The sequence below is a fragment of the Ruditapes philippinarum genome, unplaced genomic scaffold (assembly GCF_026571515.1).
Source record: "Ruditapes philippinarum isolate M1 unplaced genomic scaffold, ASM2657151v2 ctg7_1_1_1_1, whole genome shotgun sequence".
Lineage (NCBI taxonomy): Eukaryota > Metazoa > Mollusca > Bivalvia > Venerida > Veneridae > Ruditapes > Ruditapes philippinarum.
This window is the reverse complement of record NW_026856668.1, coordinates 288551-302942: the sequence shown is the minus strand read 5'-3', so window position 1 is coordinate 302942 and position 14392 is coordinate 288551. Positions and strand designations below refer to the sequence as shown.

Sequence of the window (14392 nt, the reverse complement as noted above, 5' to 3'; positions counted from 1 at the left end):
TACCCTAACATGTTTCAGGGTTTAGTGATCCGTACGGCTGAAACTTTTGGGTACCTGGGCCACTTTCCAAATTTATGCGTGCACAGCAAAATTTTTGGACTACCAACACCTTTGTCAAAATTTGACGTGCCCAAAACTTGATTCCCAGATTTTTTTCGTTCTAGGGCGCCAGAATCTTCGCTTTTAAATCTCCAAAACCAAAAAGGAGAAACCTTCTCCTGTTGGTTAAACGTGGATTTCGATGTTGCAACTATAATAGGACCCAATTTGAAACTACAGAATGCTTATATCAAGCGAATAACAATTTTTAAGAGGAAAATTGAATCAGCACAAAAGTGCTAGACAATCAACTTAGTAAGAAACTACAACCACGTTAGGTTCTCAATTTTTCACGCGTCTAGTTGTGTACAACGCCGCCATAAGGTGTGAGTTGCTACAGTAAATGTAACATGTACGCTAACATTGTGATATTTGTTCGGCGCAATCAGCGTGCGTGAAGTGGTTGTCATTATAATATTAGAGGCCAGAAAATATGAAAAAACGGTTAAACAGTTGCTTATCATTCTCTAAAATGTTGTTTTATTAAAATTTACTAGAGTTGCTACATTAAAATAAATCGCCAGGAAATAATCTTTAACTATTTTTTTCTAAATTGATTGAAATCTTTAAAATGATGCGGAGAGAAACTTTTAATTTAGACCTCTTTTTTATAAACATGTTTATTAAAGATAAACAAATACTGTTTTTTCGATGTAAAAATTTATATTGTCACCACTGCTGTTAGTATTATCTATGTATGAATAACTTAATGTTAGTTACAACTGCTGCGTATTAAACATCAGCAACTCCTTCGCCTAGGAATAGTTTTGTTTTACAAACGTGCATTACGCTATGAAAGAATTTTTTTTGAATTCAAATGCGTAATTCTTGCGTTAGATTTTTCATTCCTCAACAGTTTTCCAGAAAAAGTAAAACTCGTTACGACCAGGAGCGCTGCATTATTTCATTTGTCTGCAGTTGTACATGTTACCCACTTAATCTTGTAATTAAAGACTATAAGCATAGCTATCGCCGTAATGGCCTGGTAATAGTTTGGGTGTTTGTTTAAGCGATTTGCGAAAAGTTTTTGTTCCGGTATAGAAAATATATTCCAACCATGTTATTTATTTTTTCAATACGTTACGTGTCAACTTGCCACATACGACACCGGTAACGCTAGACTCAATATAACCACTATCGGAAATGTGATCACTTGTAGACTGCGCAGTTTCTGTTTCCTTCTTACTTACATGTTCCCATCTTACACTTGTGTCGAACTTAAATATTTATAAGATTAAAGTTTTATAATAAATTTGATTTATAGAATAAGTAATTTAAATTGGAGCTGTGATTCTATCTGGGAATCAGTTAAACAATTTTCCATGCTGATATAGGTCCAAATTGAAAAGAAAAGTTATTTTAGATTGTAATTACAGATTATTTATTTTTCAATTCAATAATATAAGAGAGAATATACTTGATGATTCACTCTCTGTAATATGAAGATAATCTTAATTGCTTAAATTTCTTTCTATAAATTCAATTTATGAAAATTGTTTTAAACGGTGGTAAGATATTTAAAATGTGTTTACGGGCCACGAGTTTCCTCGCTCTGAATTAACGCAGATATACATGTACCAACTTTGTTTTTAAGTTTTGTATTTGGGACATTTAATATTTAAGAACATTTTCTGGTTTTCTATCTAATTCACTAGAATCGTTTAAAAATTATTGAAAAAAAAGAACTGAAGAGGCGCCGTGTTTTCTTGCCGATATTTAAAAAGTTCGTTTTCCAAAGCAACACTTTAATACTTGGGGCAGTAGCAATCTGTATCATATATTATTGTTTAAAATGAGTAAACGTGTTGGCATAGACTCCTTAAATCTTATATGATTGGGACAAGAATCAAAGAAACACAGACACTTTGGGTGTGGTACTCAAAACGCCGTTTAAAAAATCCAAATGAAATGTTATTTGTCAACGTTGGGTGCCGACAGTTTGAATTTGTCGAAAGATTTTGTACTGGAGTAAAACGTGATAATCCGATGTTGCGTTGTTCATGATTGATGTGGAAGTTTAAAAATTGACCATCAATCATGAAGAATTATATCTTCTGTGTCCCCTTGGGACAAAGGATTATGGTGAAAATTTGGAAAACGGAATAAAATACATGGGTTTTGTCCGTAGGTGTGCGGATTTTTCCGGCGAACATAATTTATCTTGTGTATTATATAGGACGTTGAAAAGTATGATTTTTTTTTCAAACGGCTTATATTAAGGTATTCTTTATATTTATATATATATACAGATCAGTCCATGTGCTGGGCTTACAATTGATTTCTTTAATTTTAAATCGTTTTGAAGCTCGACACCCTAACACTTCTGTGGCGCAGCGTTTTGTTTTATGTAACATTGTAAAATAACCGCCTTGAGTTCTTCAAATCGCAACTTCGGCCATGGTGTATTTTATAAAAAAGAAAAATAATTTCTAAAGACGGCATAAAAAGTGAAATGTAATGGAATAAATTCTTTACTGTATACCAACATTATGAAAGTCTTTTTGCAAAAACAAAAAATAACAAACAAAAAAAATGAAGCGGGCACCTAATTTCATGAAATAAATTTCCCGAGTATTTTCCCTGTACCACGCGTCATTTTAAAACAATTTCATACCTACGTGTGTGTACGTGTGTGTGTGTTTTTTTTCTATAAACACCTTCAGAAAGCTTTTTGGAATAAACTAAGGCAAGAATTATGGACCTGCGTGGATTAGAAAATAAAAAAATAAAATTGACATGGAATGTTGTTTCCGCGACAGCATTACATGTATAAATGTCGAGGCACCGGTTTGCATTATATTCGTTTTATACCGCGTTTGACATTTATTCGTTTTATTATTGATAAAAATAGTTTGAACATTGAAAATATCGTTTAATAGTTAATCAACATTAATATAAATAACAGACTGTCAAATTCCTTAGAATGGCGTCCTCTCGTAGTCGCTAAGAACTAGGAAAAGTCGTTCGTCTGCTCTTTAACATATAAACCTCGTGTTTCTGCTTTAACATATTCCTATTTTTCATCATAATCGTGGGAAAAAATCTTATAGTTACATAGGTCCATGTCCTATATTTACTGGGAAAGCTGAACAAAATATTTTTTTTTTTATAAAACTAGAAAATATTTTGTGAGGAGTCATTTAAGAGTAGCTTTTCTAAAAAGATAATGATGATTTGATATTTCTAAGAACGCTCCCTGACAATAACGAATAAGTTTTTGCATCTACTTCCAATTTAAATAATATTTTCAATCCTTTCATAGTTTATTTTTTTTTTTGCATAAATAAATGTTTAAATATAGACATTAACTTGATATTTTACTAAGAGTTTTTCGGCGTTTCTCAAGTAACGAACTTCAGCAGTACCTGCAATACACACCCAGTGTAGTAATCACAGTGTTTTTTTGTCACGTGACATTAGCGGGCGATGTCTTTATTTGGATGGTTCATGTGTTTACTTTTCTATCAAAATCTTTATGTTAGGAATATTTTCACACATAAATACATGAAATCGATGTATAAATGAATAATCTTTAAAGGTATCGTAACAAAATTTATTCAAATATGAATTCTATACGATTTTAAGACGGTCCCAAAGCTTTGGCGCTCAAAATCCGGCGCAAATTCACCAAGAAAGGTACTTTTTATGTTGTACGTAGAGGCGAGGATATTGACCCAGACACGAAAATAGCACAATATCTCGTCGCGCAGTACAATTAGTTGGACTACCGAACACCTGTGTTTGTAAGTAGAGATCTACGGACAAAATGCCAGACAGCGTCGTATCAATGTGCCCATTTCAATTTTATCTGCACGGATGAAAACTTTTTAAACTTACTGTAACCTTTACGTTGCTATATACACCAACTGTGTTCAAGTTTTCCTGTTTTGAAAAAAACATATTTTACTTCCTGAATTTCTCCAGATTGAAGAGTACTTAAGAGATTTGTCTACCTGCTGGTATTACCGTACCTTTCCGGAAAACTAAAAATGAGACTCTGGTCTTGTTAAAACTAGTTTATTGTATTTCACACATATATTCGCCTGTTTCCGCTCATTATTAACCTGGTTATTTAAGTTATGGAAACATGAGCTATTCATGAAGATGTGGCAACTTTTGAAAGCTTAATATATCATCATATAAACTGGTTATTTAAGATATGGAAACAGGAGCTATTCATGAAGATGTGGCAACTTTTGAAAGCTTAATATATTATCATATAAACTTATAAAGTGTCAGAGACTTAATTATATTACATTATAATAATATATTATGACAGTGAATACATGTAGTTTGGTTTGGACATAATATATGTATACATACTATTCAGTTCAAATTATCCCAGATCAATCGATATAAAAATGCACAACTTTTATATGTATATACATGTAAATATGCTCGAATTTGCTTCTTGAAACCTAAAAGTTTTTACCCATGTAGTTACAATGATTCAATGTTATTGATTTACTGTAAATGAACTAAATTAATATTTTAAATTTATAGACCCTTAGATCCGTCTTTCCAGAGAGTTTAACAGGTATTTTGGATAATTTATTTTTTTCAAAAATCTTGGTAAAGTTATCGTTATCTTTGATCATCAATAACAAAGTTACGTAAGTATCAAGCACCCGTAAAAGGTGCTTCTTGGTTATCAACTTAGAATTAATTTAAATTTTAACTTAAATCATATTTATTGACAAGACAAATGCGCCGAATTCCAGCGAGTGCACTGAATTCGTGCGCAATATATACTGTGCGGAATAATGGTGGAAAGACGGTTAATGCACCGTAAATGTGATTAATTATTTCTTTTAATATACCTTTAAATATCAAGTTAGTCTTAATGGCCAGGCCGCCAACTTCACGGTTAATGCACCGTATATGTGATTAATTATTTCTTTTAATATACCTTTAAATATCAAGTTAGTCTTAATGGCCTGGCCGCCAACTTCAGGCCGCTGCGGCGCTAGGCCGCGAACTTCAAACTTTCTAGCTAAACGCGTAGTACAATTAGTTACACCACATGCGCTACTTAATCAGTGAATCAATCGGCAGAAATAATAAGTTTCTTGCATAATTAACAACTGTTACTTTTTACACATTCTATATTGAACAATAAATGGAATTTACTATCTATACTCCGTCGACTGCTTTGCGAGTTTTTTTTTCTGAAACGGACTATAATAACTGACCTGCTATATTTATGATGCAATAAAAACACCGCCCGGAAAAAAGCATTTATGAAGTTTTTTCTTTAAATGCCAGTTTCGGAAAGAAAACAAAATATATACTCTCATAAAGACTACATTCTCCTATCAGAAATAGCATATGTAGCAAAAAATATTGCAATTTGCAGTGTTTATCCTGCAAGAGACTAAAGACTTGTACGAATCACAGACAATCGGTGCGTGGCTTGGATAGTATACATGTACATGACCACGCCCACTTATTTTGTTATAATTTTTTTGTTAATAATAAAATATTTTTTCATTCGAAATGTTTTTAAAATATCTTATTTTCAATAAATCAACAAAGGAAATTTGTTTTTAAAAATTTCATCCATATATACTATAAATATAAAGTGCATTTTCGCTTTAAAATTCCATCTTTTGTCGTACCAACTGGTCTAATATTGTATATTTTTCGAAAGAAGAATCATTTCTGCGTAGATTGCACTTTATTTGGTGAAAATTGGTTGGCAATTAACAAAGATCTGGGAGGTAACATAAGGCCTGGTGGTAGGTCCGCTGGCGAACTTTTCTACCTTTAATATATTTATAGTATATATGGATGAAATTTTTAAAAACAAATTTCCTTTGTTGATTTATTGAAAATAAGATATTTTAAAAACATTTTGAATGAAAAAATATTTTATAAGTGAAAAAAAAAATATTTATAAAAAAAAAATAAGTGGGCGTGGTCATGTACATGTATACTATCCAAGCCACGCACCGATTGCCTGTGGTACGAATAAGTAACCCGACAACCCGGTTGGGCGAGTCAATTTAAGCATCCCTCGTTTATACAAATTTATTTCAGTTCGATTATGTTGGAAGCTTTAAGCTTATTGAAACACTCTCGAATCGTTCCTGCTAAGCTATGAATGTAAAGTTTCTTGCTCAAGGAAACAACGGCTTGCCCCTGACAGGGTTTGAACCCACGCGGTTACTAGTCCGACGCGATAACCAATCGGCCACGCCGCCACCGTCCATTTTGTTATCATGTTCGCTTTGATTGGCTAAAGGCAGGCGATGTACGTCGAGGAACGTCGATAAAAACGAAACAGAAAGTAGCTAGATTAAAGTAATAATAAAGATACTGAGGAAAACGAAACAAACTTCTACTTACGTTTTATAGTATCTGGAAATAAAATATGATCGTGCAGCCACTTAGTTGATGTTTTTTACATAAACATACTGCTTTATTTAGAGTTTTAGTTTTGAAACGGATCTACCACTTACAATTCTTAATTTAGTAGGCTTATCTTACAAAGAAAAATATACAGAGAAAAATAGTGGAATTGGAAGTTTCTTGTAGTCGTGTTGATTTTAAAATATAGGATATATAGATTAACAAAAAAAATTTACATTTTTTTAAAACCGCTATTTTATGTTCAAGGAAAAATTTTTAGCAATGCATTTTCAATAAAAGTAAAAATGATTTTGGAAAAAGGCAATAATTTTTTTGAAGTATGTACATGGTGTTTATATATGAAAAAAACCGGGGTTTTCTTTTTAATCCAAAATTTCAACTTCAATATATAACGTTTTTAAATTATTAAAGTCGTCGTTTTTCAGCTTTTATTTATTGTTCATTATTTTAAACACAAATTTCAGGGACTTTCATTTTAAATTTATGAATGGATTATAAAGGTAAGACCTTTATTTTCTTAAATTATGTATACATATTGTTTCACGGACAAAATATATATAACATAAAATAGATCATTATTAAATAATTAGAACTCATAGATTTATATAACATTTTCACTACAGTTTTTGCTTTTTAGCCTTTTTACACCCGTACTTTGATCACGGGGGAGGAAGTGTTACACGAAGGATGGAGTTCTTATGATAACTTGTTCAGGAGTTTTGCTTAAAATCTGGTAGTTTTGAATAAAATTTCCAAATTATTTGCCAATTCGCAAGTATTGACCTGTTTATTTCTAGCCTTCATCCTTGCTATACATAATTACCTAATTATGATGCAGAATTGCAAACATAAAGCACCGGCTAACAGATTTATACTCGATTTTTCCAATGTCCTGTAGTTCTTGTGATAACTCAGAAGATGTCACAAAGTTCTTATGATAACTTTTGTGAAAAATGGCCTATACATTAGTTTTTGACACATAGCAAGATGTAAGACAAGCTTAAATTTAGCACCTAAAGCCCATTTTTTAAAGATGAAGATGTTTTCCGCCGAACTCCGTGACAGTTATCACTAGAACACCTGAACAAGTTATCATAAGAACTCCATCCTTCGTGTAACAGTTATATACTTCCCCGTGTTGATTGTGTTGGTGTATCTAGAGCGTGCAATCCAACAGATACATGTAGCATATACTGCCCAACAAATTGTAAGTTCCTATCTACACGTAGACATTCAGACAAGAGAAAGGCGTTTAAATGATTTAAAATCTAACAGATAAAATTTGAACTTCTGGGTTCGTAAATGGTATAAAATTTTCTGTATGAACAAAATTACTTTATTTATAAGAGTAAACAAACGTTGTTTTATTTATTGATTCTAAAGAGATATTTTCGTAAGACATCCAGGTAGTATGTCCATGCATACACAGTGCGTGTGTACTATTGTCTATATGACCGATGGTCAGTTATCACAAATAGCACTATTGAATATACATAAGTTTTATGCCGGCTCGCCGTGGTATTACGTTAGGATTTTACTGAGAAACAACCTAAAACTCCGAATCCATCCAAAATTTATCGAAGTTGCTTCCAGGCTTTTCGTACAAAATTTATCGTCAGGGTGCGTTAATACCAAACTATTTTAGTTCAATCATTTAATCTACATAGCTAGGTCAAACCATTCATGTTCACAGCCATTTTTTAAAAGCAGCACATAGTTTGATTGTGAGCGCAGAAGAGTATTTGAATGATGCATTAAAATGATTGTTTTATTTCAGAGTAATTCTTTTCTCAATTATTGTCTATTACACTGACTTTTGATTTTAGGCGATTTCACCTGTTTTCTTTTTGGTTTAATTAACATTTTGTACATCTGTGCATTTTTTTTATTCTTAATTTCTCGTCATTATCCTTTTCGGAGGTTTTAGAGTGGGGGGGTGGGGGTGAATCCGGGATCCGGACGTCGCGCAGCATTCGCGGTTGATTAGTTTGATGTTTTTAGGTTAATTGAGGAATACAACATTTTTTTGATTATTGCGTAATGAAAGGCGATTAAACGATAAACTTTTTTATTTTTATGTAGTAATTTGATGAATGGTATTAATTTATTAAGATTTAAAATATTTTAGAGCTATTATTAACAAATTAAAATGGCGGAATCGAATATCTTCGTGTATATATATGCTAATTGAAACAATCAAGTTTTTGTTATTAATATTGGCTAAATTTTATGTTCATTTTTTTAGAAAGATCATGTTTTTAACATGATTGATACCACAAAAAGATTTTTTCATTATGATTTTATAGTTGCTGCAACTTATAGATTGGAGTTAATGGCAAATGCTTTGTCTCAGTCGGTGTTACACTTTACGCTTATGTATATCGATCTTGTGTTTGGTCCATTTTCAGCCTGTAATTTTCTTGGCGGAAGGAAGATACTCGTCGCTTTCAAAATCCCAAGATGATGGGGTTCATTCCCCCCTAATCCAACAGTTTGGGGCTAGCAATAGGCTTTTTTCATCCATTTGACGAAACAGAAACGGGAGTATGAAAAGGAGTCTAAAGGGTGCTATTCGCGTAATTGTTATACGATGTTTCTGATATGTTTTTTTGGTTAGTTCCCGAGATCGTATATATCCATATATACCATTTTTTCCTCTTCTGTGTTCATATTGAATCTCACGACTTAGTTCAAATTCGTTACATATCACATATGACACCTTTATCCTTATTATGCCAAAATCACTTCAATATTTGGACGTTGGGATTATTGCTCTGCTGTTATATTTTTTTGTTGAAGTGTTTCAGACATTACCAAGATGAAGGAATTTTTAATTAAAGGCTTAGGAGTATGTTAAGTTGATAGAACTTCAATGCCTCCAGCTTTAATATTGAATAGTTTTTTTTGGGGGGGGGGGTGGTCGGCAAAAAAAACCAAAGAACAACAAAAGACCGATCAAATGTACCAATGCTTAATACTTGTAACATCAAATGTTATCTGCCCGATGAAGTCTACAATTTCGCCCACACCAAGAGGTTCTTCAGTAATTATTCCCTGCTAGGACTTGTTGTCTTCACTCATTCCAATTGCTAAATAACAGATAATTACAAATTAATCGTAGTTAAAGAGACATCTTTATGAATTCTCATATCTAACATTGTCTTGGTTCAAGGTACAACAAGGCCCACTAATAGTAAATGTTGCACGAGACATTAGGGACTTCATTCTATCTTTTATATGCATCTTCAAAATTATATTTACATATTCTCTTATGTTACTGAAGAGAAAGCATCGGCATCCTTACATAACTTATAACACTAATGTCCACCCTATACTTAAATCTTATGATGTTCACGCCATATCTCTTCAAGGTAAACAGACACGGTCTTTTTACATTTTAAACACACCCCTGGAAACAAAAAATTACGAAAGCGGTCTTTACTAGCTTTTTCTTGAAAAGCTTAACACCTTGTCTAGCTACGCAATAATTACCACTCCGTATCCAAAGAGTAACATCTTCACCGAGTTAACCCACGGATTGGAGCATATTTATTACATTAGCTTAAAGTTCACCTTTCCTCTCATTATTTATGCACTGCGATATTCTAGAAATTCATTCATTAAATTCTCTCAGTATTTCGTAACTTATACACAACGACATTTAGAACTCTTTGAGAACAACGTGAATTGCAATTTAATATCAATTATATTTACAAGTATAATTCGAATAAGCATTTAATCATGTCAACAACTCTATTCATTTGTTTAATCAACAAACATCACAAATCTAATCTATTCTGGGGCGGTTTCTGCAGTCTGCTTGTCTCTGTATCACATATTGTTTTGTGCTCCTCATAGCTGCATTTTTGAGCACCTTGTTTATTCTACATAATTAGACACTAAATTAGTTGGTACTGTAGACAAAAAAGGTATCATATAACTTTCATTGAAAGAAATATCTATTTCTTTATCAAAGTCAACTTGTTTATGCAATTTAACTAAATTATGGCGATTTCTTTCAATGGTAGATTTAGGTGTCTCAACCAGAGCTGCATCACTGGTACTGCAGTACGTACTGCAGCGATTTTGCAAGTACTGGTACTGATACTTAATTACTCTTACAAAATGTTGCTACTATTGGTACTGGTACTGCATTACTGTCCTAAAAAAGTGGTACTGGTACTGCATTACAAGGCAGTACTTTGGTTTTGATAAAAATGTCATCGATTTTTCTAATAAAGTAAAGCTGTAAATTCCATGTCTTATTTTATTTTTGTGAAAAAAGTAAGTTATCAAATCTATAGATAATTTGCTGCAATATTCCTTCAGATGTAAACATAGTTTTTTCATAAAAATAAGCACCAAAGACTTTAAGTAAAAATTAAATTGAGATAAACAGACTCAATAACTCTTTACCTTAAAATATCCTTATTACACTTTTTTATTTCTTTGTACATGTATTTACTAGTACAAAAGAGCAAAATATGAACAATAATTGATTGCTTCTATTCTAAATAATCCTATTTTAAGTGATCTTGTTAGCACTATAAAAAGTTGTTATTTACTGTCGTATAAATTGAACAGAGGTGTAAATTTTTAAAAATGGAAAAAGATTACGGGTTTGTTTTAATGAAAGATGATTGTTGTATTACCGTTGTTTGGTTTTTACTAAAAATAAAATTTTTGCTGAATATATATTTGTAAATTGATGAAAAATCATTAAGTTGAAAAAATTAATTTTAAATTTTAAAAAACATTATGACTATTTCTTTGCTAAAAGGTTTGAATTATTTTGTTTGACCTGTGTATTTATTAAAACTTAAAAGATATATAAAAGAAGGGTACTGGTATTATTCCCCCCCCCCCCAAAAAATACTGGTTATGCATCCCAAACTAAAATCTAGAGGGTTTTTCAAAAAGGTATGCAATTTAGGGGGAATTTGGGAAATGTGGAAGGGGTCTTAAGTACAACTTTAACTGATGCAGTCTGGTCTAAATAAAGAGACCGGGTCGCAAAACTTTCTTAATTATTCTACATTCTATATTTGTCTTTCACGTATCTTTCTTATTAAAAAGGCAATTTGTGCAGTTTTTTCCTGTCAAATTTTGCTTATGCTATCACAGTAATTTTTTTTTCTTTTTTTAAATTTGCTACATAAAAATTATGTTTTTGGGAAAAATTTGGGCCTACCCAAAAAACTTTTTGCTGGGAAACTCAAACCTTTTTGCGTAATGGAGTCGCACGAAAAATCTCATCGCTTCTTTCGGGCCCCAATGTAGTTTAAAAAGGGCTTTTTTCCCGTTCTGTTTTCCAAATTCCCCCAACGGTAAAAGGGACTACTGGTCCAAATGTTGTTTCGTTTTTTCATTAAAAAAAACACCCTTTTTTAATTTTGATTTAATTTTCCCAGCTTTTTTTTTAGCTGGGAGACTGGTGGCAACTGATGAAATAATTTGGGGGGTCATTAAAATTTTTGATGAAAATTTTAAACGTTCCATTCAGCACGTACGCGAAAAATTCAGGGAAATCCCAAAAAGCTTATAAAATAGGGAATTTTTAAAACGTCTTTTTCAAAATTGATGGGTCATTTAAAGGGTCCTTTGACAAAAGACTTACAAAAATTTTTTTGGGACATTTTTGAAAATGGAAATTTTTTTTCCCAAAATAAAAGATCATTGTTGTTCAGCCCATTTAATAAAACCTTTAGTGCTTTTTTTTCAGAAATGTTTTTTTTAACCTCTGGGGATTTAAATCCCCTTGAGCAAATGATACTGGTTAAAATTTTCCCAAAATTTTTTTCTGAAGAAGACACTTTCGGGTAGCAATTTTGAAGAATCTGTTTTAATCCCCCGTTCAATGTTTTGGTAAAATTTGGCTAACCCCAAAATTTTGTTTTCAGCTTCTGCTAAAACCCCTTAATGATCGTTTCTTTTGTTTCCCGGGATTGGGTTTCTGGTATGAAATTTTTCCCTCGTCTGTGAATTATTTTTTTATCGGGATTAAGATGTTGTCAAATTTTTTTTAAACGTTTTTTTTTCGCATTATTTTTCTGAGGGTTCAAAGATTTTAAAAAAATTGGGTTCGTTTCCCTTTTCCCCCATTTTATATAAAAAAAGGGCCCCGACTTGAAATTTCTTTGTTTTTTTTATGAAGTTTTGTGCTGTTTGAAGAAAAAAAATCGTCTTATACAATTTAATTTTTAAAGTTTCCTTAAAATTTAAAATAACCCCAGTTTTTGTAATTATAAAATTTCAGTAAATCCCATCAACAGTGTTTTTATTTTAAAATTTTGAATTTTTAATTTCCAATTTTTTTTTTAAAATTGAATAAAACCCTTTCTTTGTTAAAATTTTTAAATGTAAGTCCGTTTTTTACTTCTATTCATTTTTTACTTCTGACACCATGTACTATTGTCTGAATGACCCATGGTCAGTTATTACCACAACACTATTGAATATACATAAGCATTCGTTTTGAGTATTTGTACTTAATAACACAATACACACATTTCAATCACCCCCCCCTCCAAAGAAGAAAAAGGACACGAAGAAGGAGAAGGACATGAAGAAGAGAAAGGAGAAGAAGAAAAAAGAAAAAAAGAAAATAAGATATTTTGTTGATATGTAGGGTATATATACAATTATATCATCCAATTTACAAGGATATGCAGTGAGAAAAAAGCCACCATTCCTGCGTTTGGAACAAAAACTTTTGTTCAATTTAATAATTAAATCACTCAAGAGACTTGCCTAAGAACATTACGCGCAGTGTTTAATCTATTACATTTGCAACCGTCTGTTCAAAGTCAGACAAGAATAGTAAAACATTGCATTACAATTATGCTATGGTATGAACTATTTTTCCGTAGTGTAAAATCTATTTTATCACTTTTGACCTTAGCACCAAAAACCATTAACTGCAACCAAGATAGAGGGCCATCCAAGGTATGTTCCTACCAATATCAAAGTCGTGGGGAAAAATTAAGGCTGTATAAGCCTCAGTTAAAGAAAGTATTTCTTTAGTGCCAGTGACCAAAGTTCGAGAGACCCAAACCCAGACCAAATTAACTACCTTATAAATATGAAAAAAAGAACAGTCAATAAATAAATAGGGTTTTTGAGCAAAAACGTAAAAATACTTAAGAACAGCTGGCCTTGACCCAAGTGACCCTAAACACACAAGTGCTCACACAGTTAAAGGACTGTTCAAAGAATGATCCTTCTAAATATGAAAGAGATCAATTGTGTAATCACAAGGGGTTAAACAATACTTTTAGCGATGGTGATCTTGACCATGACCAAATGAACCTTTACTCGAAACAACAAAGGCATGATCTACCAAAGATGAAAATTATTGGGCAATAAAATGTACATCTGTATATGTAAAAGTGATAAAAGGTAATTTTAACACCAATGATAATGACTTCGACCCAAGCGATTTCTTACCCTAATCCAAGTTAGTGAACAATCCCGAGAATCTTTCTAACCAGTTAATGTATCTACCTATATCAAATATCAAAGACATAATTTAGTAATGAGAAGCTGTTTGAAAGAGTGACGTAAGAACAGAAGGATGATACGGCGGATATATACATGCATAATTATTGATCCAGTGGCGTGATTGAAATCTTGAAAAGAGAAGATCTCTGGAGCAAAAGAAGCAAAGTGAAAATTGCAGACCTGGTTTAATTGAGTCTGTTCATAAGAGAACATTAACATAAAAAGTATTCTGTCATAAACATATTAAAGTATTTGAATCAATAATCCCAAAGGACCAGAAAAATATAACAATAAAAAGTGAAATCAGATTGTTTCATATTTGAACAGTCTTTATCACTGTCATCATATCAATCAATTGTGACCACTTTAGAGTGTGTTGGTCATTGTCACATCCTTCATTATCTTACTTATCTTATTTCCG

At 32.0% G+C, this 14392-nt stretch overlaps 2 protein-coding genes across 3 annotated transcripts in view; one reads left to right on the top strand and one right to left on the bottom strand.

The window, feature by feature from the left end:
- The window catches only part of LOC132747257 (uncharacterized), a 33202-nt gene extending 29138 nt beyond the window's left edge, over positions 1–4064 (bottom strand). For both annotated transcript variants that reach the window (XM_060736583.1, XM_060736585.1), the window contains exon 1: positions 3937–4064. In XM_060736583.1, coding sequence (XP_060592566.1) covers positions 3937–3999 — 63 coding nt within the window. In that variant the 5' untranslated portion in view covers positions 4000–4064. The remainder of the gene's footprint in view (positions 1–3936) is intronic.
- LOC132747258 (baculoviral IAP repeat-containing protein 7-A-like) overlaps positions 1–14392 on the top strand; it is a 55025-nt gene that overhangs the window by 16993 nt on the left and 23640 nt on the right. The window lies entirely within an intron of this gene.